The following is a 23,623-nucleotide window of genomic DNA, read 5'->3' on the forward strand; positions in this document are numbered from 1 at the left end:
GACAGGCTGGGAAGAGAAAAACTGGAAAGCAGAACTGGTGTTTAGATATAATTATTTTGGCTGTAGGGAGACAGTGAAGGTTTTCAAGCAGGTGGTAGTAGGGTGAAATAAATGTAATTCCGCTTGTGGGAAATTCATCTTGATAATGATTACATCCTATACAGAGGGAAACTAGTAAAGATTTTCTCATAGGCATGTGATATGGTTTGGCTGTGTCCCCACCCAAATCCCATCTTGAATTATAGCTCCCATAATACCCCCATGTTGTGGGAGGCACCCAGTGGGAGGTAATTTAATCATGGGGGCAGTTTCCCCCGTGCTGTTCTCCTGGTAGTGAATAAGTCTCAGGAGATCTGATCATTTTATGATGGGCTTCCCCTTTTGCTTGGCTCTCATTCTCTCTTGTCTGCCGCCATGTAAGATGTGCCTTTCACCTTCTGCCATGATTGTGAGGCCTCTCCAGTTACTTGGAAATGTGAGTCCATTAAACCTCTTTTTCTTTATGAGTTACCCAGTCTCAGGTATGTCTTCATCAGCAGCATGAGAATAGACTAATACAGAGTCCATATATAAAATGATAAGGACCAGCACGAAAGTTTCTGGGTTTGAAGTCTGAATGATGAGGGAGACTGGGGGTATTATTCAGAAAAACAACCCTCTGCAAGGATGAGAAGAAAAGATAAACCCATAATGATTAGAAATCACCATTTGATGTTGAAGAGGTTTCTAGATCATAAATACTGAAGGACATTTTAAAGTATTAAGTGTATTTTTGTCATATTCAAATTTTGTTGTAAATTCATGGCAAAGTGCATGAAAAATAGAAACGTTTGAATAATTGATTAATCGGAATTCTTCATTTTCAACCATGCTAGTTAACAAAAAGTTTACTATAATTTGCACATTGGCATGCACTGCTTAGCTGTCACACTTAAAATAATAGTTCTTGTTGACTTAAATTGTTACTTCACACATTATGAATTCTTTTCTATGTGCAGCTTGAATACTTATTGATTTATTTAGAGACAAAGTCTCACTCTGTCACCCAGGCTGGAGTACAGTGGAATAATCTTGGCTCACTACAACCTCCATCTCCCAGGTTTAAGCAATTCTTCTTCCTCCACCTCCCTAGTAGCTGGGATTACAGGTGCCTGGCACCACACCCAGCTAATTTTTCTATTTTTAGTAGAGATGGGGTTTTGCCATGCTGTCCAGGCTGGTCTCAAACTCCTGACGTTACATGATCCACCTGCCCCGGCCTCCCAAAGTGCTGGGATTACAGGTGTGAGTCACTGTGCCCGGCCTTGAATATTTCTTTTTAAAAAACATTTTTGTATTTATAAAATTAATTTAAACTTTGATTTTTATTTTTTGGAGAGATAGAGTCTCACTATGTTGATTAGGCTGTTCTCAAATGCCTGGCCTCAAAGGAACCTCCCCTGTTGGCCTCCCAAAGTGCTAGGATTATAGGAGCGAGCAACTGCACCCGGCCTACAGCTCGAATACTTCTGGAGCTCACTTTATTCTCAGTGGGAAAGGCACTGTATACAGGAACTGAGCACTAGTTACTGATTATCATTAGACAAAATAAATTCTTCACTTAAAATGCTTTTTCTGTCATTTTTAAACATTCCATGTACATTCTCCTCTTCCTCTAGCCATATTCACTTGTATACACTTTGTAATGAGTAAAACAATTTTTTAGTAATAAAACCAATATAGATGAAATCCCGTTAGCTAATAATTTGGTGTACTTTAAATAGAGCTTTTTGGTAAGTCCTGATTTTAGCACAGATAAATATTCTTTGACATATTTCCTTATAAAGAATTTAGTCCCTGAAATAGATGATAAACTGTTACAGGAAACCAGCTGGATTTGTTGTAATTCTTTACCAATAAAACATAATGATTAATTATAATTTCAATTAAACACAATTTTGTTACTATAAAAAATACACATTCTTAGCTCAGCATTTGTGATGTTTGAAAAAAACTATCCATTTATTTCCTTGGAAATGACAAGGTTAAAATTAAAATGAACATTTATTCAGTGAAACAAAATTATTGGCATGCAAGTTATTACCTCATTTGGTAAGTTCAGGAAATGAATTAAGAAAGCTGTGTATTTGAAGATTCAGTATATAGTTTACTCATTAATTTTAAAAGTTCGATTTAAACTTTTTATATAATTCAAAAGAGAATAATTGAAAGGAAGCCAAGTAAGTTGAATCGGTCAATGGTACCCTAACAAATTACAGCATTTTTAAACCTTGAGAAGCACAACTTCAAATACACTGTGAAGTATTCTGCAGCAAACTGCTATCTGTCCAAGTTCACACAATTTATTTGACCTAATAAGGCTAGCAAAATTATCTCTGCTGTTCACCTGGCTTCACAGCTACCTTTCCAGTGTTTTCCTGGCTTCTGTAGAACACGTCTTCAATTATTTCCAGAATCTCAGAGATACTCCCTGCATACTCCTGTGACCCTCTTGGATTCTTTTTTCATTTTTTTTAAATTGCTACAGATTGCTTGAATTAAATAGCTTCAATCATTTGTCCATATCCCTACCTTCCCTCTATATAATTTCATTAAGATAAGGTGAATTTTCTTAGTGAGTCTAGGAAAACTCTAGATGCATTATGCCAAAAAGCAGTCAGACTTTGAACTTTGACCTGAGAGCATCTGATATAACAGAATTTAAGACAATAATGTCCTCTACCTTACTCTTTCATTACTCCTCTCTCACCCCAGTTAATAGCCAATGAACAGTTCTTTGAAATTACATTTCTTAGCCCTACCACCTACTCCACTGACCTTTCCTGATACATAGAACGTGCTAAACAAGTAAGTGACATACTGTTTGTTTGAGATAACCAAATGATCAATATAACCAAATCACATGCTGTTTTTTCTTTCTGAAAATATGCAAAGCACAAACACAAGTTCTAAAATGCAATCACACAGGTGCATGCTTTTCAGTACCATAATTCCATTTAGTAAATCTTTTACTAAGCGATTCCTTAATACTGTGTTTCAAATGTAAATTTACATTGACTTTGATAGAAATTCTAGGGCAGAAATCAAACAATAATGAAATGATCATATGCAAGGCTTTTGATAAATGCTACTAAATTATATGAAAAAAGGGCAAAGTTAATATAATATGGAAAATGGCATTAAGTTGAGATTTAACAATATTATTACAGTACTTTAATTACTGTTGATTACATAGACATAGCTATTTGAAATTTCACTTAAGATACAGTTTAAAAATAATTGAATGAAATTTATTGTAATATACAAAATCAGTTTCGCTTTAGAATATTTCTAGAAAACAGTCATTATAGAAAATTTGCTTTAAATAGCCAACTGTTTGAAAAATACTAACATTACTTAGACAGATGTACTATCTAGCATATCAATATGTTTAGAAAAATGACTAGGATTAAATATAAATGCATAATATTTCTAGGCATTGGTTTTCTGTGTTTTTGGAGCCTTCGGGATTTTCCTTTTATAATGTCCTCTGTAGAATACAGGTTGCCATATATATAGTAGTTCTGTGAAAAAGTTTTCTACATTCCTGTATTACATCTTATACGGTACTTGGAATATGGGGCTGAAGTCTCCGCTTACACCTTTGCTCTCCACAGAGCAGCTATAAGGACACTTTGACAAGTCACTGATCTGCTTGCTTCTCTAAAGGAAACACGCTGAATATCTGTGCATTTTCTCAGATGAGGACTTGGCTTATCATTTCTTTCTTGCCCCTACTCCTGTATTTACCCTAACGTCTGGCGTAGTGGATAAGTTCCTGTCTGAAATTTGGTTAAATATTTGTAGAACAGGTACTATCTTATAATGGGAGTTGATATGTAGCATTTACAATGTGTTAGATGCTGAAGACTTTGTGTGTATTCGCGTGTTTCATCTTCATGGTACCATTATTATCCTCATTTTACAAATAAAGAAACTGAGGCACAGAGACATGAAATAATCTGCCCGAGGTCACACAGCTGGTAAGAGACAGAGCAAGGAGTGCAGCTCCAGGGCTCATGCTTCCAAACACTCTAATGATTAGAGCAGGGGCTAAACAGACAAATCAATCATGGTTCCTCTCTTCAAAGTGTTTATCATTCATCAGGAGGGAAACAAACATATTTTCAATGTAATAGTAAATGCTCATAATAATACTAGTACATATTAAGAGTGTATCTATTCTGAGGTTTGTAATAAGTTTTTTATATGTATGGTTTAATTTCATCCTCACGAGTCTTCTGACTTTTTAAAATTAGGAAATAAAGATAATTTTACCCAACGTGAGGAAGAACTGATCAGCTCCTGACCGTAAACTCACTCCTTGTGTACGTCTGTGTCCTTAATCTTCTTGGCGTGTGATGACGAACCTTGGGTGTCACTCAGGAAAACGTTGCTTCAGTGTGACCTTCTGGGGACATTCCACTGGAAGAGGGAAGAAAGCCTTAGGTGAGCATGTGTATAACTCCGGTAAACACACTGTTTGCTTACCTCCTGGGTGCTAGTAGGCCACTGTGCATGTGGGCAGCTTACCCTAAGGGAAGAATCAAGGGAAAGAAGGTTAAGTTGCCAGAAGCAGGCCAGCAAATAAAATCCTAGGTTCAAAGTCAAAGGGGCATTAGACCTCCAAGATGCCTGCCTGGGCCTCTCCCAGGTCTACTTTCCTTTCCTTTCACTCCTGCTCTAAACCTGTTTGTTTATTTATTTATTTATTTATTTTTTTTTTTGTGAGACAGAGTCTAGCTCTTTCCCCCAGGCTGGAGTACAATGGCGCTCATTGCAACCTGCATCTCCTGGGTTAAAGCAATTCACGTGCCTCAGCTTCCCACGTAGCTGGGATTACAGGCACCCGCCACAGTGCCTGGCTAATTTTTGTGTTTTTAGTAGAGACAGGGTTTTGCCATGTTGGCCAGTTTGGTCTCGAACTCCTGACCTCAGGTGATCCACCCTCCTTGGCCTCCCAAAGTGCTAGGATTACAGGCATGATCCATGGTGCCCGGCCTAAAGCTTTTTAATAAACGTTCGCTCCTCCCTTAAAACTTGCCTTGGTCTTTTCTTCTGCCTTATGTCCCTCAGTTGAATGCCCCTCATGCTCTCTTCTGAGAAGGCAAGAATTGAGGTTGTTGCAGACCTGTATGAATTTGCCGCAGGTAACTCAGTTAACCTCCACTATTAATGTATTTTGGTGCCATGTAACTTGGATACCTTCTGCCTGTAACATTTCCTCTATGTTTTCTGAAATGTAAGGTATACTTTCTGACTGGTGAAATTTCCTAGAGATAATTTGGAATTGTACTGACTACTTGCGGAACCTTTGACATTAGCAAGATGTTCATTTGATAGTTACCATCAAAGAAAAAGGAAAGAAACTGTCATGAAACTGTGCTGTCTATAAAAGAAATTATTTTATTTCAGGTAGAAGATGCCATTTCCATTTTGCTTCAGGGTCCAATAATCCCTGACTTTTTAATTATATGGCTTGATAAAATTGTCAATGACTTCCTCTTTTTTGTCTGTGTATATGTCAAATGCACCTAAATTTTCTTTCTTTTCATTGCAGATAGGAGATAACTAGCTTAGTATAGTGATTTTTTTTTTTTTTTTTGAGACAGTCTCTCTCTGTCGCCTAGGCTGAAGTTCAGTGGTGCCATCTTGGCTCACTGCAAGCTTTGCCTCCCGGGTTCATGCCATTCTCCTGCCTCAGCCTCCGGAGTAGCTGGGACTACAGGCACTCGCCACCACGCCCGGCTAATTTTTTGTATTTTTTTTGAATAGAAACAGGGTTTCACCGTGTTAGCCAGGATGGTCTCGCCCTCCTGACCTCGTGATCTGCCTGCCTCGGCCTCCCAAAGTGCTGGAATTACAGGCGTGAGCCACCGCGCCCAGCCAATTTAATATTTATCTGAACTTGGCTCCTTTTTACTTATTTTTTCTGTTTCTGTTCCTCTGCCCCTCTTTTTCTGGGACTTGGGAAATTTTAAAGAATAACAGATCAAAAAATTCATTTTCTTGGTATACACGAACTCTGGGAATAACTAGCATAAACATTCAAATTGCTTAAAAAAAGAAAAATAGTGTGTTTCATTTACTTTGTAATTGCGGAAGCTGAGAAGTACATTATGTAAATCAAAGAAAATGAGGCAAGTCTCAATCATTTTAGGAGGTTTATTTGCCAAAGTTAAGGATGAGCCCAGGAAAGACCATAGATCCACAGGAAAAACTGTGGTCCATGTTTTTCTGAAGAGGGTCTGGGAACCTCAATATTTAAAGGAAAAAGGGCAGGTATTGGGGAGAGAGTAAGAAATTTAAAAAGGGTGTGGGCAGATATGAGATAAAAGTTTGCATTTTTTGAGTCTTTGATTAGCTTTTCACAATTTGCATGTGATGGGGTGATACGGTTTGGTTCTGTGTCCCCACCTAACCCTCATCTTGTAGCTCCCGTAATTCCCACGTGTCATGGGAGGGACCCAGTGGGAGAAAGTTGAATCATGGGGGCAGGTCTTTTTTGTGCTGTTATTGTGATAGTGAATAAGTCTTATGAGATCTGATGGTTTTTAGGGACAGAGTTTCGCTCTTGTTGCACAGGCTGGAGTGCAATGGTGTGATCTCCACTGACTGCAACCTCTGCCTCCTGGGTTCTGGCGATTCTCCTGCCTCCACCTCTTGAGTAGCTGGGATTACAGGTGCCTGTCACCAGGCCCAGCTAATTTTTGTATTTTTAGTAGAGACAAGGTATTGCCATGTTGCCCAGGCTATTCTTGAACTCCTGACCTATAGTAATCCCCTGCCTTGGCCTCCCAAAGTGCTGGGATTACAGGCATGAGCCACCACGCCCAGACCAATCTGATAGTTTTAAAAATGGGAGTTTCTCTGTACAAGTTCTCTTTCTTTGTGTGCCACCATCCACGTAAGATGTGACTTCCTCCTCCTTCTGCCATAATTGTGAGGCCTCCCAGCCACATGGAAGTGTAAGTCCATTTTTCTTCCTAGTCTTGGGTATATCTTTATCAGCAGCATGAAAATTGATTAACAGAGAGGGGTAGAGGAATAGTCACTTATGCTTTTGTCTAGCTCAGTGAATCTGCATTTTTACATAACCTTAATACAGGGCAGAAGAAGCAATCAGATACCCATTTGTTTCAGGGGAACAGAGGGATGACTTTGAGTTCTGTCCCTTGTTCAGTACCTGTGAAGATAAACTATCAATTTACATTGTTAGGCTGAAATTCAATAGAATGGTTTTAGGGTAAAGATCTTAAGGCCTACAAGGAATTTCCTTGTGGACAGCTTGTGAGGGAGGTATTTTACCTTTGTTGCTGTCTTATTTAGGAACTATAAGAGTTAAAGAAGGGAGAAACACAAAAAGCAGCTCAACAGTCAAAGGTAGGTTTATTCTGGAAAATAAACCTGAGAGGGGCTTCTGGCCAGCTTCAGTCAGGAGCACTGTCTCCTACAGGCTAAGAGTATTTAAGGGTTCACGGTGAGAGAAGGCTCGGAATGTTTCTGTGTGGAGAAGTTTGTTGCGGGGTTGGAATGTCTCCTGCCAGACGGGAGGTTATTTGAGTGCAGTTTGAACATTCAGCAGTCTATGAGTGGTTGAAGTATGGCTGCTGGGATTGGCCAACACTCAGCTGTTGTTACATGTGCATATTAAGTGAGGTTTCAATTTTGTCTATTAAGCTAGGTTACAGTTCATCCACAAGGACTCAAATATAGGAGTATGGAGTCCTTCTCAGGCCATATTTAGTTTGCTTTAACATTTCTGAAATTGGTGTCATGTGTTAAGTAAATTATCACTCTTTCTATGATAACTTTTTAAAAATATAAAAACATATTCAAATAAATAGAATGACATATAGCAGGTTAGATTCTGGAAAATAATTCTTGTAAAACCATTGAGACTGTATGGGTCTTGGAAAATCTTTGTGCACTCCAGTTTGAAGGCTTATGTTTTAAAGCAAGGATCAGGAATTTGGGTTAGCTGTAAATCACTTTCAAGAGTTTGGACCTCCTTTTGAACCTAGTAGAGTGTCACTGACGATCTTTGGAATAAGGAGAGTGACATGATTACTGCTGTGCTTTAGGGAATAAACAGAGAATGGGTGGAATCATCCATTCATTCAACAAGTGCTGTACTCTGGGTAGTGTGGACCAAAAGGTGTAGAAAACAGGGTGTCTACCATCCTAGAGCTTACGTTCTAATGAGAAAAGACAAACAATTATAAGGCAGAGGAAGCAATCAGATATATATTTGTCTCAGGTGAACAGAGGGATGACTTTGAGTCAGCTAGTGATGGATGCTATTGAAAACATAAAGCAGGCACTATTCTTGACAGAATGAATACATACCCCATGTCCCATGGAGTTTACATCCTAACGGGGAAAGACTAGAAATAAATGAAACAGTAGGATAATGTCAGGAAATGATAATAGCAATACTATGAAAAGTTAAGGAGTGTGTATGTCAAGGGTAAGGAGTTCATTTTTAAGACAGGGAGGTTTGGGAAACTAGGAGATGACATGTTGGGAGATCAGAGCCTTGACCTGAATAAAGTGATGAAATACACCATGGAAACATCTATCTTGGTCAAACTTGTCCAACTCGTGGTCTGTGAGCTGCATGCAACCCAGGACAGTCTTGAATGTGGCCCAACACAAATTCATAAACTGTTTGAAAACATGAGTTTTTTTGCAATTTTTTAAAAGTTCATCAGCTAACATTAGTGTTAATAAGTGTATTTTATATGTGGCCCACAACAGTTCTTCTTCCATTGTGCTCCAGGGAAGCCAAAAGATTGGACATTACTGATCTAGGTGAAAAGGGTTCCAACAAAGGGAACAGCAGTACAAAGTGTAGAGAAAGCGTATGCACGGCATATTTGGGAAAGCAAGACAGCTAGCCTTGCTGGAGCAGTATGAGAAAGCAGAAGAAAAATAGGAAATGATGTTGGGAGAGGTAGCCTGGTAGAAGGTGATGTAAAGTCCTGAGGGCATGGAAGATTTTGCATTTGCTGGTGAGGAAAGAGATGATACTTTACACTGATTCATGTATTAAAAGGATCACCCCAGACACTTTACCAAGAAAAGAATGCAAGGGGGCTGGGCACAGTGGCTCACGCCTGTAATTCCAGCACTTTGGGAGGCCGAGGTGGGTGGATCACCTGAGGTCAGGAGTTCGAGACCAGCCTGGCCAACATTGTGACACCCCATCTCTAGTAAAAATCCAAAAATTAGCTAGGTGTGGTGGTGGGTGCCTATAGTCCCAGCTACTTGGAAGGCTGAGGCAGGAGAATAGCTTGAACCCGGGAGGTGGAGGTTGCCATAAGCCGAGATTGTGCCATTGCACTCCAGCCTGGGTGATAGAGCAAGACTCCGTCTCACAAAAAAAAAAAAAAAAAAGAGGAATGCATGAAGGCAGGATTAAGGAGTCTTGGATTATGCCTGTATGGGAGGATGGTGAGGTTGTAAGTGAGGACTAAGCTCTGATTTTCTGTCTTGCCCAAATTTCTTCTAAGGGATCTGGGGAGTCATGCCCTACAAACCATAAATTCTCATCAGATGGATTTTATTTGACCCTATATATCATGACTGACTTTTCAGTCTGACTATGGCATAATAGTATGAGACAAGGAAAAAGAAAATATTTCCTTGCCATACCTTGAAATTGCCCTGCAAAGTCTCTTGTGGGAAAAATCCACATTCTACACAGAATCCCCTTCTCCCTTTGTTTTTCTTCCTTTGCAGATCCAGTAAGATAATCAGCTAAGAGCCAGGCACCCTTTCAGGTCTGATAAGAAACATGTTACAACCTGCTGTCTCTCTCTGAAGTCTGCTATCTGAGATTCCTCTGCACAATAAACCTTGGTCTCCACAATCCTTTACCTTAACCTAAACGTTCCTTTCCATTGGTCCCGGGTTTTCAGATAAACTCAACCAAATGTCAGTCAGAAAATGTTTAATTTTATCTATAGCCTGCAAGCCACACTCCACCGTGCTTTAAGTTGTCCTGCCTTTCTGAACCAAACCAATGCATTTCTTAAATGTATTTGATTGATGTCTCATGCCCCTCTAAAATACATAAAACCAAGCTGTACCCCGACCACCTCGGGCACATGTTCTCAGGACCTCCTGAGGCTGTGTCACTGGTCATGGTCACTCATATTTGGCTCAGAATAAATCTCTTCAAATATTTTACAGAGTTTGACTCTTGTCATCAACATAAGTCAGGGAAGGAGGGTCAACTAACAATGACATCTCATGTGTTTCTAATGAATGCTAGAGTTACAAAATGGGAAACAGAAAACAAATTCCCAGGACCTTGTAGAGGGAGCGTAACTTGGAAACTGAATATAAAGGCAGCATGTTTGGGGAGAATGGGAAAATGGAAGACAGCTCAGAAGCTCTGAAAATTGGTAATTAGAAGGATGGAAGTACCATTGTTTACAATAAAGAAATTGCGACAAGTTGGGGAGAGAAAGGAGAGAAAGATGATGAGTTGTGATTATGTTGAGTATATCTAGATGTCAGTATTTTACTCATAAAGATCATAAATTTACTTGTCTCCAAACAGACAGAAGTTGACGCCAGTTTTATGTCTCAAGGAAAAAGTGAGGAGCCATTCTTTTAGGAGTATTAGAGCAAAAATACACAAGAGGTAATTAGCTTGGGGTGGTTGTGTACCTGGAGCTCTTAGGTAAGCACATAGGAACTTATCTTGGAAACGGTTCTTGTAACTGACTTATTAAAAAACTCACGAGCATCAGGGAATCACAAACAGCCAACAGGATGACTGCTTATACAACTAGGGACCTCCCATCAGACCCCAGTCATATAGGTAAATGCCTTATTACACCGTGACCAAGTAAGGGAAATGTAGCTGTAGCCAATCAGGTAATTTCCTTACTTTGTTTCTATGTTTAGTCTATTGAAGCTTATTCTCAGGCCACTGGAGCTGAGCTTTCTGAACGCTTCTGGTTCAGAGTGCTAGAGGTTTATGAATTGTTCTTTGCTGAAATAAGGTGTAAAGTTTATTTTGTCTAAAGGTTTTCTTTTAACAGGAGTGATAATTCGGGCAAAATGTTCACATAATAGTGAGAAATGAAAAGCCTGCAATATAGAAAAGTGAGATGTATTTGTAAACTTCTTTAACAAAGGCATCCTAGCATAAGCACGGCTGTAGAGCCAGACTGTCAATGTTCGAATTCTTTCTGGGCCTTAATTTCTTTATCTGAAAATGGTTACAATGAACCTAGGTGATAGGGTTGTTGTGGAGCAAGCGTTCTTAATCTGGAGTCCACACAATTTCAGCATCTGTGAACTTTGTATTGAAAAAATTGTAACTGTATGTCTATTAACCTCAACAGTTTCAGTTTTCAATTATAAAGGCAGGCAACAAACCACAGTAGTATTAACAGTACCTACAGCTTTGTTTCCTATAGAAATTAAAGATATTGTCATACTCAGTAAGTTGTTGCAGATATCTCGAACCATTATATGTATATATTCCTTAAGTTTTATATATATATATAATATTTTTATATTCTACATATATTTTTGGAGACAGTGTTTTGCTGTTTCCCGGGCTGGAGTGCGGTGGCATGATCAGAACTCACTGTAACCTGAAACTCCTGGTCTCCAATGATCCTTCCAGACTCAGTCTTGGAATAGCTAGGACTACAGGTACTCCCCACCACATCCAGCTGTTAATTTTTTTTCTTTTTTTTCCTAAAGACAAGGTCTATGGTGCCCACGCTGCTCTCCAACTGTTGAACACAAGCAAGTCTCTTGCATAGGTCTCCCAAAGCATTGGGTTTACAGGTGTAAGCCACTGTGCCTGGCTAATCCTATATATTTAATTTCATGCATTTAGAAATATGTGCTATTTTAAGACTGCATGTACAGGTTTTATTACATTACCAAAGGTGTTCATGGCACAAGTGAAGAAATCTTTAGGAGAGTAATAAAAACCATGATGCATTAGAACAGATCAGGCCCGGTATCAAACGTTCAACATACAGTCTGCTGCTGTGGTTCCTTTTTTTTTTTTTTTTTTTTTTTGAGAGGGAGTCTCACTCTGTCTCCCAGGCTGGAGTGCAGTGGCGTGATCTCGGCTCACTGCAACCTCTGCCTCCCGGGTATATACCATTCTCCTGCCTCAGCCTCCCAAGTAGCTGGAACTACAGGCGCTCCACCATGCCTGGCTATTTTTGTATTTTTAGTAGTAATGGGGTTTCCCCATGTTCGCCAGGCTGGTCTCGACCTCCTGACCTCAGGTGACCTTAGCCTCCCAAAGTGCTGGGATTACAGGCATGAACTACCATGCCCAGTCTGCTATGGTTCTTAAAATATTCAGAGAATAAAAATTGAAGTAAGGCTATTCGTTTTTATATTAAAAGTACCTAGTACAGTGTTCTGTACTTATGCATTCCCTGGATGCTGAATGAGTCACTAAATGAATGGAGTCTAGGCTGTGCCTCAGGCCTTCCAGTTGGGGCTGGAAGAGTTGTGAAGTTCTGAGACGGCTTCTGTGCATCGGGGGGCTCTGGAGTATGTTAGAAGGTTTCGCAGGGCTCTGGAGGAGAAGAGCTGTGTTCCTAATCACGATCACAATGGGAATGGAGATTGCAGGGGACTGCAGGGGCCAGGTTCTCATTCCCCAAAGCTTCCCCTTCATCATCCAAGAAGGCACTCAGGTCTGTCTGTGCAAGGCCCCAGGTAAAGTGCTGGGCTACCCAGTAATTGGGTTCGGTAGCAGGATGGCCTCAGATTGAGGTCCCAGGGCCAAAGGACCGCCCCTCTCCCCAGCGTGGGTTCAGGAAAGACAGGCTCCAGGCGGGAGCACACGCCGCGCCCCTGGAGCCCGGCTCCCTCGCCACGCCCACTTCCTGCCCCCATCCCGCGCCTTTCCAGGTCTTCTCCCGGTGAACCGGATGCTCTGTCAGTCTCCTCCTCTGCGTCCTCGGCCGCGGCCCGTGTCCCTAGCAAAGCCGCTGCCACCCCGGAGGGCCCAGCCAGTGGGCTCCCGGAGGCTGGCCGGGCAGGCGTGGTGCGCGGTAGGAGCTGGGCGCCCACGGCTACCGCGCGTGGAGGAGACACTGCCCTGCCGCGATGGGGGCCCGGGGCGCTCCTTCACGCCGTAGGCAAGCGGGGCGGCGGCTGCGGTACCTGCCCACCGGGAGCTTTCCCTTCCTTCTGCTGCTGCTGCTGCTCTGCATCCAGCTCGGGGGAGGACAGAAGAAAAAGGAGGTAGAATGGATCCCCTTGGCCTTCCCCTGTGGGCGGGGGCGGGCCGGGGTGGGCCGCGTTGCCAGGCAGCCCTGCCGTGTTGCTAGGCAGCCTGGCCGCCGGCGTGGGCGGTGCCGGCGCTGGGGCGGGAGCCGCGTGGGTGGGAGGCCCTGGGGCCTTTCCGGGACGTGGAGTTAGCAGGGTTCTGACTTGAAAAACCACGGCAAAGCGTGCACTTGACTCTGCTTCTGAGCATCTCACACCTTTCAGATCCTGGACGCTTTTATTCCCAGCTGGAAACCCAGCTTGGAGCAATTGTGTCACTAAAAGGGGTGTGTTGGATGTGAAAATACCCTTTAGAAGTATATATAAGCCTGCAGGGACTATTTGTTCCTTGTTTTCTTACTCTGTTCTCTTCATTACCCATTTCAAGAAGCAACAGAACCTGTCCAGAGTGTGTTTTAAGTTACTCTGTATGTTTGTTTTTCTTTATGTTGAACTCGGTGTGTACTTGTGAGAATAAGCTTACATTATTTATTTTATGCAAGTACAACAGAACATATTGAGAGTGTGTTTTAAGTTGTCCTGTATGTTTATTTTTCTTTATGTTGAACTCAGTGTATACTTGTGAAAATAACCTGACATTTATTTTATGCGGATTTATTTCTGAAGTTCATTCAATCTGATTTCAGTCTTAATCCAGCATTAACCTTGAAGAGGATGAGGTTTGAAGTGACTGTTTGTATTTAAAGTAGTTGTAGTGTTTGCAAGTTCCAGTTATCCGTAATGGATAGTTGATCTAGCTGCTTCAGCAAAAATAGTTATTTCGGGAATGTGACTAAGGTTTCTAATTGTGGACCATTTTGGTAAGAGTGCTCTGCTTATACAATTGAAGATAGTTTTTTCTGGTTAAGTTGTACACCCTTACAGGGCTCAAAATCTGAATTGGGTTTAAGATATTAACAAAATTTTGATAGCTGTGTTGAGACAGTGAAAAAATATCCTCATATGCTGAGTAATTCTGTTTCCCTTTCTCTTTATTCTTTGAAACAAATATTGTGCGTTCAATATTAACTAATGTACCTCTCTTCAGCTTTTAAATTTTAACATGAAAGTAGGCCATATGAAATTACTGGTGAAGTTCTGCTAAGGGATTTAGATAACCACTGTTAAATTGAAATTGTATTTACAAATATAAATTAATGATATATTTTTTAGCACTTGGTATTTGTATACCATATTCCAAGGGTTTTAGATTTAGTAGTTCACGAGAAAGGTAGAAAAGTGAAGAAAAAGTAGACAGCTTTTTTTTTTTTTTTTTTTTTTGAGACGGAGTCTCGCTGTGTGGCCCAGGCTGGAGTGCAGTGGCGCAATCTCGGCTCACTGCAAGCTCCGCCTCCCGGGTTCACGCCATTCTCCTGCCTCAGCCTCCCGAGTAGCTGGGACTACAGGCGCCCGCCCCTGCGCCCGGCTAATTTTTTCTATTTTTAGTAGAGACGGGGTTTCACCATGGTCTCGATCTCCTGACCTTGTGATACGCCCACCTCGGCCTCCCAAAGTGCTGGGATTACAGGCGTGAGCCACCACGCCCGGCCTGTAGACAGCTTTTTCTGGATTACCAAAGCAAAGGGCAATAAAAGATGATGAAGAACTCCATAGAAATTGTGATGTTTTATCTCCTAGGAAGATCCCTAGGACCACGCCAGTTTTCTTTTGAAGGGTGTGAACCCCAAAGTATTTAAGACGGGCCTCAATTTTTTTTTTTTTTGGTCAAGGTTAAGGATGCACTGGTGACACAGCCTCCGGGGGTCCTGATGGCATGTTCCCAAGGTGGTCAAGGTATAGCTGGCTTTTATACATTTTAGAGAGACATAATACACTGATCAATACATGTAAGATCTACATCGGTTTGATCTGGAAGGGTGGGACAACTCAAAGGGGGAGGGGCTTCCAGGTCATTGGTAGGTTTACAAATTTTCTGATTGGCAGTTGGTTGAAAGAATTGTTACTAATAGAAAGGAATGTGGAGACCAAGGTTTTATTAGCCAGATGGAGCCTCCAGGTGGCAGGCTTCAGAGAGAGTAGATTGTAAATGTTTCTTATCAGACCTAAGGTCTGTGTTGTTGTTAATGCTGGTTGGCTTTTCCCGAATTCCAAAAAGAAGGAGGGTATAATGAGCATGTCTGGCCCACTTTTCCCATGGTAGCCTGAGGTGGTTTTTCTAGTAATCTTGGGAATATGCCCTTGGTGGAGAAGAGGGGCCCTTTCAGATGGTTGGGGCAGAGGTCGGAGGGTGCTTACATTTTTGTTTTTGGTTTGCAAGGGGGGAAAATAAAAAGTGTACATGTTTACAGCATGTGAGTATCTCCAATGATAAGATGACTTTAATATATGAAAACGTTTGTTGATTTAGTATAATTAAATCTAAATTACAGTGACATCTGTTTCTGTTAAAATATTTTCATGAAATATATTTTTTAAATGAAAAACCAGGGAGAACATTGTTGAAGATGAAAAAAGTTTTTCTTGCAAAATTAGTTTTATTTCTCCTAAGCAGGAGTGCTTGATTTCAATTTATGACGGTATTACAGTGTATATATATTTTACTGAAGGAAAAGAAGAACAAAATAAGAGCTTAAATAGTTGATGTTTTCAAGACTATACTTTCAGGGATCGTTTCTATAAAATAGTTGGTGTTCTGGTACTTTACTCAATAAGCATGCGTATTTCTGAAATATAGGCCATTCCGTATCTGGTAGTCACTAAGTTCACAAACTGTGATCTCTTCCAGTATTGGAAGGGAAACACTCTTATATTGGAAACATTAAGCGGTTGGTCACCCCTGTGGTATTTTGCTAGTGATAGCCCTGGGTTGTTTTGACAGTATGTGGTCTCTTTCTCTCTTGCTGACTTTAAAACCTGATGCCTATGATAAGATTTGACACTATGAAACCTGAAAGTATAGCAGTTAAAGCTTAATTTACTATTAATATAATATTATTGACATCTATACCAAAGTAGTTGATTTAGCATGAAGAGTGTTTTTCTTCCTTCTAGAGAGGAAGCCAAATTGAAGTCTTAAAGTTGAGCCTGGAATCAGGAATGGACATTAGTTGATTTAAAGGAAGTAATATTTAATGGTTATGACAGTAATAGCACCATGGATGGATTTTTAACTCATACAGATAGATGGTCGAGTTACAAGTCAGCCTCTAATTTTATGACAGGCAAACGACGAACTCTCTGAATTTTAGTTTGCTTGTTTTAAAATGTAAATATAATACCCATATCTCAGGTATTATGTATACATGTATATAACGTAAAATATATAACCATATGTATATAAAGACTGTATATAAAATGCTTAGTGCAATGCCTAGGATATAACAAATGGTCACTAAGTGGTCGCTATTACTGTAGATTCCTCATTTAAATGAAAGCGTTAGTATAATGAGATTCTGAAATGTGGTAAGGGTTTTAAAAATTTTTTTTTTGCTAAAGAAACTAACTTTATAATAATAAATTATATGTTCCCTGGAATAGTCTGTCGCTTATTATGAAGCACTGAGAATTCCAAATTCTCTTATGTTGTTTGAAAATTTCCCAGGAAGAGATTTTGTATCATAGAAGATTTGGTGATATCCCATGGATTTCTGTGTGTGTGTGTATATATGTATTATGTTTATGTTTATACACATCCACATATGCTTCTTCATGAAGACATTTTCATTCATTAAAAGCAATGTTTTGTTATATTCCCTATTTGAGAATGTGGTTGAGAGAGTTAAGTGAATAGGCAAAGAAGATTGGAGATTTTTATAGTCACTTTTCTTAATTACGTTGAATATAGTCATTAAAAACTAATTTCTGAATCCTCACTGATGTTAAGTGATGTGAGTTTCTGGGAGACTTTGGCTTTTTAGTAGTGTGTCATTTGCCTATCTAGTGCATCTTGTGTTTCTTTTATTTTGACAGTTTCTCTCTTTCTTACATCATTAACACTTACCAGTTAATCAGCTTCACTTAGAATTGTTTTAATTTATAATGACCTCCTCTGATAATGTGAAAAGAGCTCCAATTATGTAATTATTTCCAGTACACTTATTGACTTTGCCGTCATCAAAAGCAGCTCTTATAATAATTTATCTTATCTGCAAAGAATATGAGTAGCTGATAGGCCCTGATGAATATGCAATATGAACAATTGAACAGCTTATATTTTCTAAGCCATAAATGGACTAAATAAAACATATTTCAATTGCCTTTGACATAACTTCTATATGTCATTAATGTTTTTAAGTGCATTTTATATTGAGATGTGTAATATCCAGTTAGTTTTCATGGCACATTTGTGAAAGGGAGACTTTCGTATCTTAGTGAATGATAAAAGGGGAGAGGAGGGAGGTAAGCAATGGATGTTACCTTTAAGCAGAGAACTTAAGTGGAAGAAAAAGTTGGCAGTCATCACACAGGAAATCATGGTAGTTATGCATTGATATGTATGCATATATGCACAGAATATATCAGTGCAGGCAGTTATTTCACTTAGGTTAGATTATATATATGACTACCCCTTGAAGCATGATTGGAAATAGCCAAAGCTATTTCCAATGTCAGGAATGCCACAATGTTATGGATGACGGCAGAAGACATGGGATTCTTGTGTCACAGATGATGGAGAGTTTATTATAGCAATAGAATAGTCTCTATGTACGTATAGTTATGTATTTTATATGTTATATACGTATTATATGTTACACCCACGTATACATAATACGCAAGATATAGGTTTCATATTTTAAAACAAGCAAACTAAAATTCAGAGTTTGTCATATACCTGATGTCATACAATTAGAGGCTGAGTTGTAACTGGACCATCTATCTGTCTGACTTAAAAATCCTTGGTGCTTAATATTGCTGTCATAACTATTAAATATTACTTCCTTGAAAGCAACTAATGTCCACAGCAATAGATGGTTTATTACTCAGCATTTGTACTGGTTCTTTGAGCTTCAGTTCACATTGAACAACATGAAAGGGGCTAGGTGATGCCCACTCGTGTAGTGAATTACACTGCGGGAGAGGAACCTTCCTTCCATTTAAGAAACCGAGGTCTGTGAAAATGGGCTGTACGCTTATTTGACCTCTTCCCTAAAGGGAGATGTTGTCTTTATTATACTCAAAAGTAAACACTCATTTTTCTGGAGGAGGACTCTGTCTTCTTTGACTGTGTGCTATATGCAGATATCCTTGAAAAGATGGTCCAGAACAAGTCAGTCAGTCCCTACACCAATAAGTTGTGTTAGAAATCCATGAGGAATTGTCTGTCTATGTAAGAAGTAGGAGCTTGGTCAAAAGACAGCATTTTCAGGATATTTTTCTCCACATACACCACCAGCACGTTTAGTCCCATATATGTGCCCTGTTCCACACATAAGGCACAGAGAAGGGGAAAGAGTGGAAACATAACTCGAGCTAAAGAGTGATCAACTCTTAACCTTTGCTGCATTTACTTTTTTGTTCTCTCCCTCTTTAGGCCTAAATACTCATTGACTTTAGATGTGAGTGTGATCTGTTATGCCTGTGACTGCCGTGGATTGTTTCAGTGATCTTCAGTGTTTATTTGGCATATCAGACTATCTCAGACTATCAAATATCTCTGATATTTGGCATATCAGACTATAGATTGCTCATCTTCCTAAGAATCCCTCCTGGAGTATCATGCTAATCCCACTAGGATAGAAAATGGACTTTTCGTTAAGCGTAGGAATATTGTGTTCCCCAGCTGGAAAACAAGTACATGAACAAAGGTTTATTTGTTACATAACATGTGTGTATGTGTGTAACAAATGGATATTTCTCCTGGTCTGTATCCAGTCTTTGTTTCTATCTGTTGGGCAAGATTTCTGCAGCTTCTCAAACTGAGCATATCTGAAAGGGAACTCTTGATCCTTCCCTCTGCCCATCTGGCCCATCTGTTTTCCCATTGCTGTTAACAGTGCTGTTTTATGGAAAACAAATTTTAACATTCTAGCACATCATTTTTTATCTAATCACTTGCCGGTATAATATATCTTTGTAGTTCTTGCCCTGTATTTTGCAGATAGTACACAGGGATGCTGGCTTCATATAATTTCTTGGGGAGTTGTGCATGGACTTTCTATTTTACAACAAATATTACTGTTTTTTTTTTTTTACATAGATAAGTAAGGCATATATAAATAGATTGAATGTTAAGGCTTCAAAAATGTTATTCAGAAGAATAATTTTTTCTTTTTTTTTCGGGACGTGGAGTTTTGCTCTTGTTGCCCAGGTTGGAGTGCAATGGTGCGAACGTGGCTCACCTCAACCTCCGCCTCCCGGGTTCAAGCGGTCCTCCTGCCTCAACTTCCCAAGTAGCTGGGATTATAGTCATATGCCACCATGCCCAGCTAATTTTGTATTTTTAGTAGTGATGGGGTTTCTCCATGTTGGTCAGGCTGCTCTCGAACTCCCGACCTCAGGTGATCCGTCCACCTCAGCCTCCCTAAAGTGTGGGGATTACAGGCATGAGCCACTGCACCTGGCCCAGAAGAATAATTTTTCATGGTAATTGGTATCTGTTTGCCTGCCTGCCTGCCTCCCAGTTGGCCTGTCTCTTATTTCTTTTTAATGTTGGAAGGCACAAGGTCAACAAGAAGTTTAGAGAGTGTTTTGAAATCTGTTATAAAAGTCTTAAGATATGATAGCATCCTGTTAGTTAATGAACAGAAAAAAGTTAAAAATAAAGTGAATTATTTACTGGTGTATTTATTATTATTAAAATTTTGGTTAATCATGTAAAGATGCCTACCAAGTTTGATATTTGAAGGTGAAAAATAAATTTTCTTTCCACTTCATGTTACCATGAGAACTCAAGTACCTATAATGTAATGGAAAGTGCACTTTAGTCTAGGTTAGGTAAGTTGTAACATTGATTTTATTTAGTGGAAATACTTGTTATTTTAGCAGTATAATTTTTAGGGACGGCATAACATTGTTGTCATTGTGATTTGATTCAACTTTTGGAAATATTTTGGTACAGAGTTTTCTCTGCTTGGAAACAGATAAACCATTGGCAAGTTAGTTTCTAGGAGTTTTGCAGTAAAAGTAAAGGTCATACATTGTGAAATCTTTTTGCTATTCATATTAAGTATTAAATTGAATGAAATACCTCAGGATAACTTACTGAGTTTAATGAACTTGGTGGTTGATAATAAGGCTTAAATTATATCAGAAAAATAAAAATAAAACAAGCTATAAGCGCACAGGATGCTAGGCATTTGACTTAGTTGGATTATTGTCATAGATTGAATGTTTATGTTCCCACAAAATTTATAGGTTGAAATCCTAACTTTGAGAAAGTATTAGGAGGTGGGGCCTTTGGGAAGTGATTAGGTCCTGAGGGTGGAGCCCTCATGAATTAGATTAGTGCCCTTATAAATGGGACCCCAGAGCTCTCTGGTCCTCGTTCCACCAAGTGAGGATACAGTGGTGAGAAGATAGCTGTGTGAGCAATCTGCAGTTAAGAGGGGAGCTTTCACCAGAACCCGACCATGCTGTAACTCTGATCTTGGACTTCCAGTACCCAGAACTGTGAGAAATTTTCCGTTGCTCTCTAGTTTATGGTAATTTGTTATAGCAGCCCAAAGGAACTAAGACAATCACATATAATTTTCACAGTATCTTTGCATGATGGTTGTGACAAAGTATTTGTCTAACTTTTGTCTTTGTTCACAGTAGGTTGGTTTGGCTTAAGTATTGAGAGAAGCTGGGACACTTAGCAGCCCCAAGCAATAATTCGTATTAAAGATCATCATTGTTTCAGCATCTTGCAAATTATTGTTTTAGACGTGAGTATATGATACAGTTGTACATTGGGGAAGTTTCCTTCTTCTTTACGGAGGACACACAAGGAAGGGAAATTTTCTTAACCTGTCTTTGGACTGTGTGTATGAGAATGTGACGCTTGGGCTGCTGAAACCGTCTTATTACCTCAAAAGGGCAAAAACTGGCATTGAAAAATGGGAAGAACTGGGTAGTTGATGACATGTCTTAGCCTTGTAATTGCTCTCTCAACTTCTTGCTTTGTGAGTTAATAACTTTCCTTATTGTTTAGGACATTTCAGATTGGATTTCTGATTTTTTTTATCTAATATCACTCTACTAAGGGAGGTGTTGTTGAATTAAGAGTGTTGCGCATGATTGTACAACTTGTATGTTTGCAATTTTACTCCAGAATTCTCCTTCTACACTGTGTTTTAATAAATAGCTATATAACCCTATTTGTCAGTTAGACATTAAATATCAGTAGGAGCTTGTTGAGGTAGATGTAGCCCTCCCTGATCCCTGAATCTCAGTGATTAGTATTAAAAAATATCTGTGTGTGTTTGGAAGAGAATTTTCCATGTGTTCCTTTTATTGAAATAAGTATTTTTATTGAGTGAATTGAAGCTCTCTGTTAAATAATGTATGAATCAAAAAATTGTAGGAAAAAGATTGGAAAAAAATTTAATATGTACCTTAAAAATTGTTAGTCCAAGGAATGGGTGGAAGAGTAATTTATACCTCAGATATATTTGCTGCATACAATGTGTTTTCAATATGAATGCTTTTAAAGTACTTATTTCTTATTTTATTTTTTGAGACGCGGTTTTGCTGTGTCACCCAGGCTGCACTCTACCCATTCCTTGGACTGTGAGTTAAGATTAAGGAAAAGAAAATGGGACCTCCCTTAAGGAAGAGAGAATGCTGATTGGTCCACGTTTTTAGAATTTTCAAGGGGAATAAAAGTTTTTCTCATACTTATAAAAATGAAGTAGTTGTGCTGTTTCTTGCCATGGTTTGCTGTACATTTTTCCTCTTGGAGCATTTGTGAGGAGGAAGGATGACTGAATCAAGGTTGAGTACTATCATAATTAGGTGTAGCAGGACGAGCTGCAGACAAGAACCCCTCAGATACCGAATTCTACAAGGAAAGGGCTTTATTCAGCTGGGAGCATCGGCAGACTCACGTCTCCAAAAAGCAAGCTCCCCGAGTGAGCAATTCCTGTCCGCTTTAAGGGCTTACAACTCTAAAGGGGTCCGTGTGAGAGGGTCATGATCGATTGAGTAAGCAGGGGGTTCGTGACTGGGGGCTGCATGCACCAGCACCAGGAATTAGAACGGAACAGAACAGGACAGGGATTAGGTCAGAGGTCGGTCTTTACCTACCAGGCCCAGGGTGTGACGCCAGGCTGTCTGCCTGTGGATTTCATTTCTGCCTTTTAGTTTTTACTTCTTTTTTCTTTGGAGGCAGAAATTGGGCATAAGACAATAGGAGGGTTGGTCTCCTCCCTTAATGGCCCTCTAATTCAGCTTGGGTTTCCATTGACAGCCACATGAGTCGCATGCTTAGATGTTGGAGCATAGTGTAAATCATAAGAGAGTAGTAACTGTAGAATATGATTTTAAAAAATACTGCATTATAGAATGTTAGAGCAGGAAAGTCAGGTTTCAGGCTAAATAACAAAGGTGGGACTAAAAACAAGGTTTCCTCATACCAGAGTTTATGTTACTATGTTCTCATGCTTCATTACAAGAATTTATGCTGTCAGGGTCTTACCCTCCTACCCTGCGCCCATCCCCTGTTCTTTCACCACTTTCATACTGTTTCATGATTATCATGATTCTTTTCTCTGTCTTTTTGTAGCTGATCTTTTTTTAATTAATTAATTATTATTATTATTTTTTTAAAGACGGAGTCTCACTGTGTCACCCAGGCTGGAGTGCAGTGGCACGATCTCATCTCACTGCAACCTCTGCCTCCTGGGTTCAAGTGATTCTCGTGCCTCAGCCTCCCAAGTAGCTGGGATTACAAGTGTGTACCACCACACTTGGCTAATTTTTGTATTTTTAGTAGAGACTGGGTTTCATCATGTTGGCCACACTGGCTTCAAATTCCTGACCTCAGGTGACCCGCCCACCTCGGCCTCCCATTGCTGAGATTACAGGGGTGAAATAAAATGGTGACTTACAAAGTGTTAAGGACCTTATACAGTTTCTAGAAAAAGAAATGTGGATTCTAGTTCCTTTGATTTAAATTCTGTGTTCTTGGTAAAGTCACTTAACAGTTTGGAGCGGCAGTTTTCCTCAAATGTAAAATGAGAGGGTTGAACAAGATCAGGATTTCTGAACCTGGTAAACACAGGAAAAGTTTCCCATTGGTTCTCTGAAATTACATACGTTTTTCATTTATGGAATAAATGTGTTTTTCTGGCATAGCTATAATTTTTATCAGATTCTAAAAATGCCTAGAAACTGCTAGAGTAGACTTTTTTAGATCCTTTCTAGATTTTTAAGA

General features: G+C 39.6%; 1 protein-coding gene across 8 annotated transcripts in view; it reads left to right on the plus strand.

Moving 5' to 3' along the window:
- The window catches only part of TUSC3 (tumor suppressor candidate 3), a 435,781-nt gene that overhangs the window by 107,525 nt on the left and 304,633 nt on the right, over nt 1-23,623 (plus strand). For 5 of the 8 annotated variants that reach the window (XM_065518904.1, XM_045397892.2, XM_005562646.4 and 2 more), the window contains exon 1: nt 12,939-13,284. The exons of 1 other annotated variant lie outside the window; for it this stretch is intronic. In XM_065518904.1, coding sequence (XP_065374976.1) covers nt 13,147-13,284 — 138 coding nt within the window. In that variant the 5' untranslated portion in view covers nt 12,939-13,146. Of the gene's footprint in view, nt 1-4,298; nt 4,489-12,938; nt 13,285-23,623 lie in introns of those variants that run through there. 2 more of the 8 variants (XM_074000326.1, XM_074000325.1) reach the window with 1 other exon arrangement.

This window comes from Macaca fascicularis, chromosome 8, assembly GCF_037993035.2.
Source record: "Macaca fascicularis isolate 582-1 chromosome 8, T2T-MFA8v1.1".
NCBI lineage: Eukaryota > Metazoa > Chordata > Mammalia > Primates > Cercopithecidae > Macaca > Macaca fascicularis.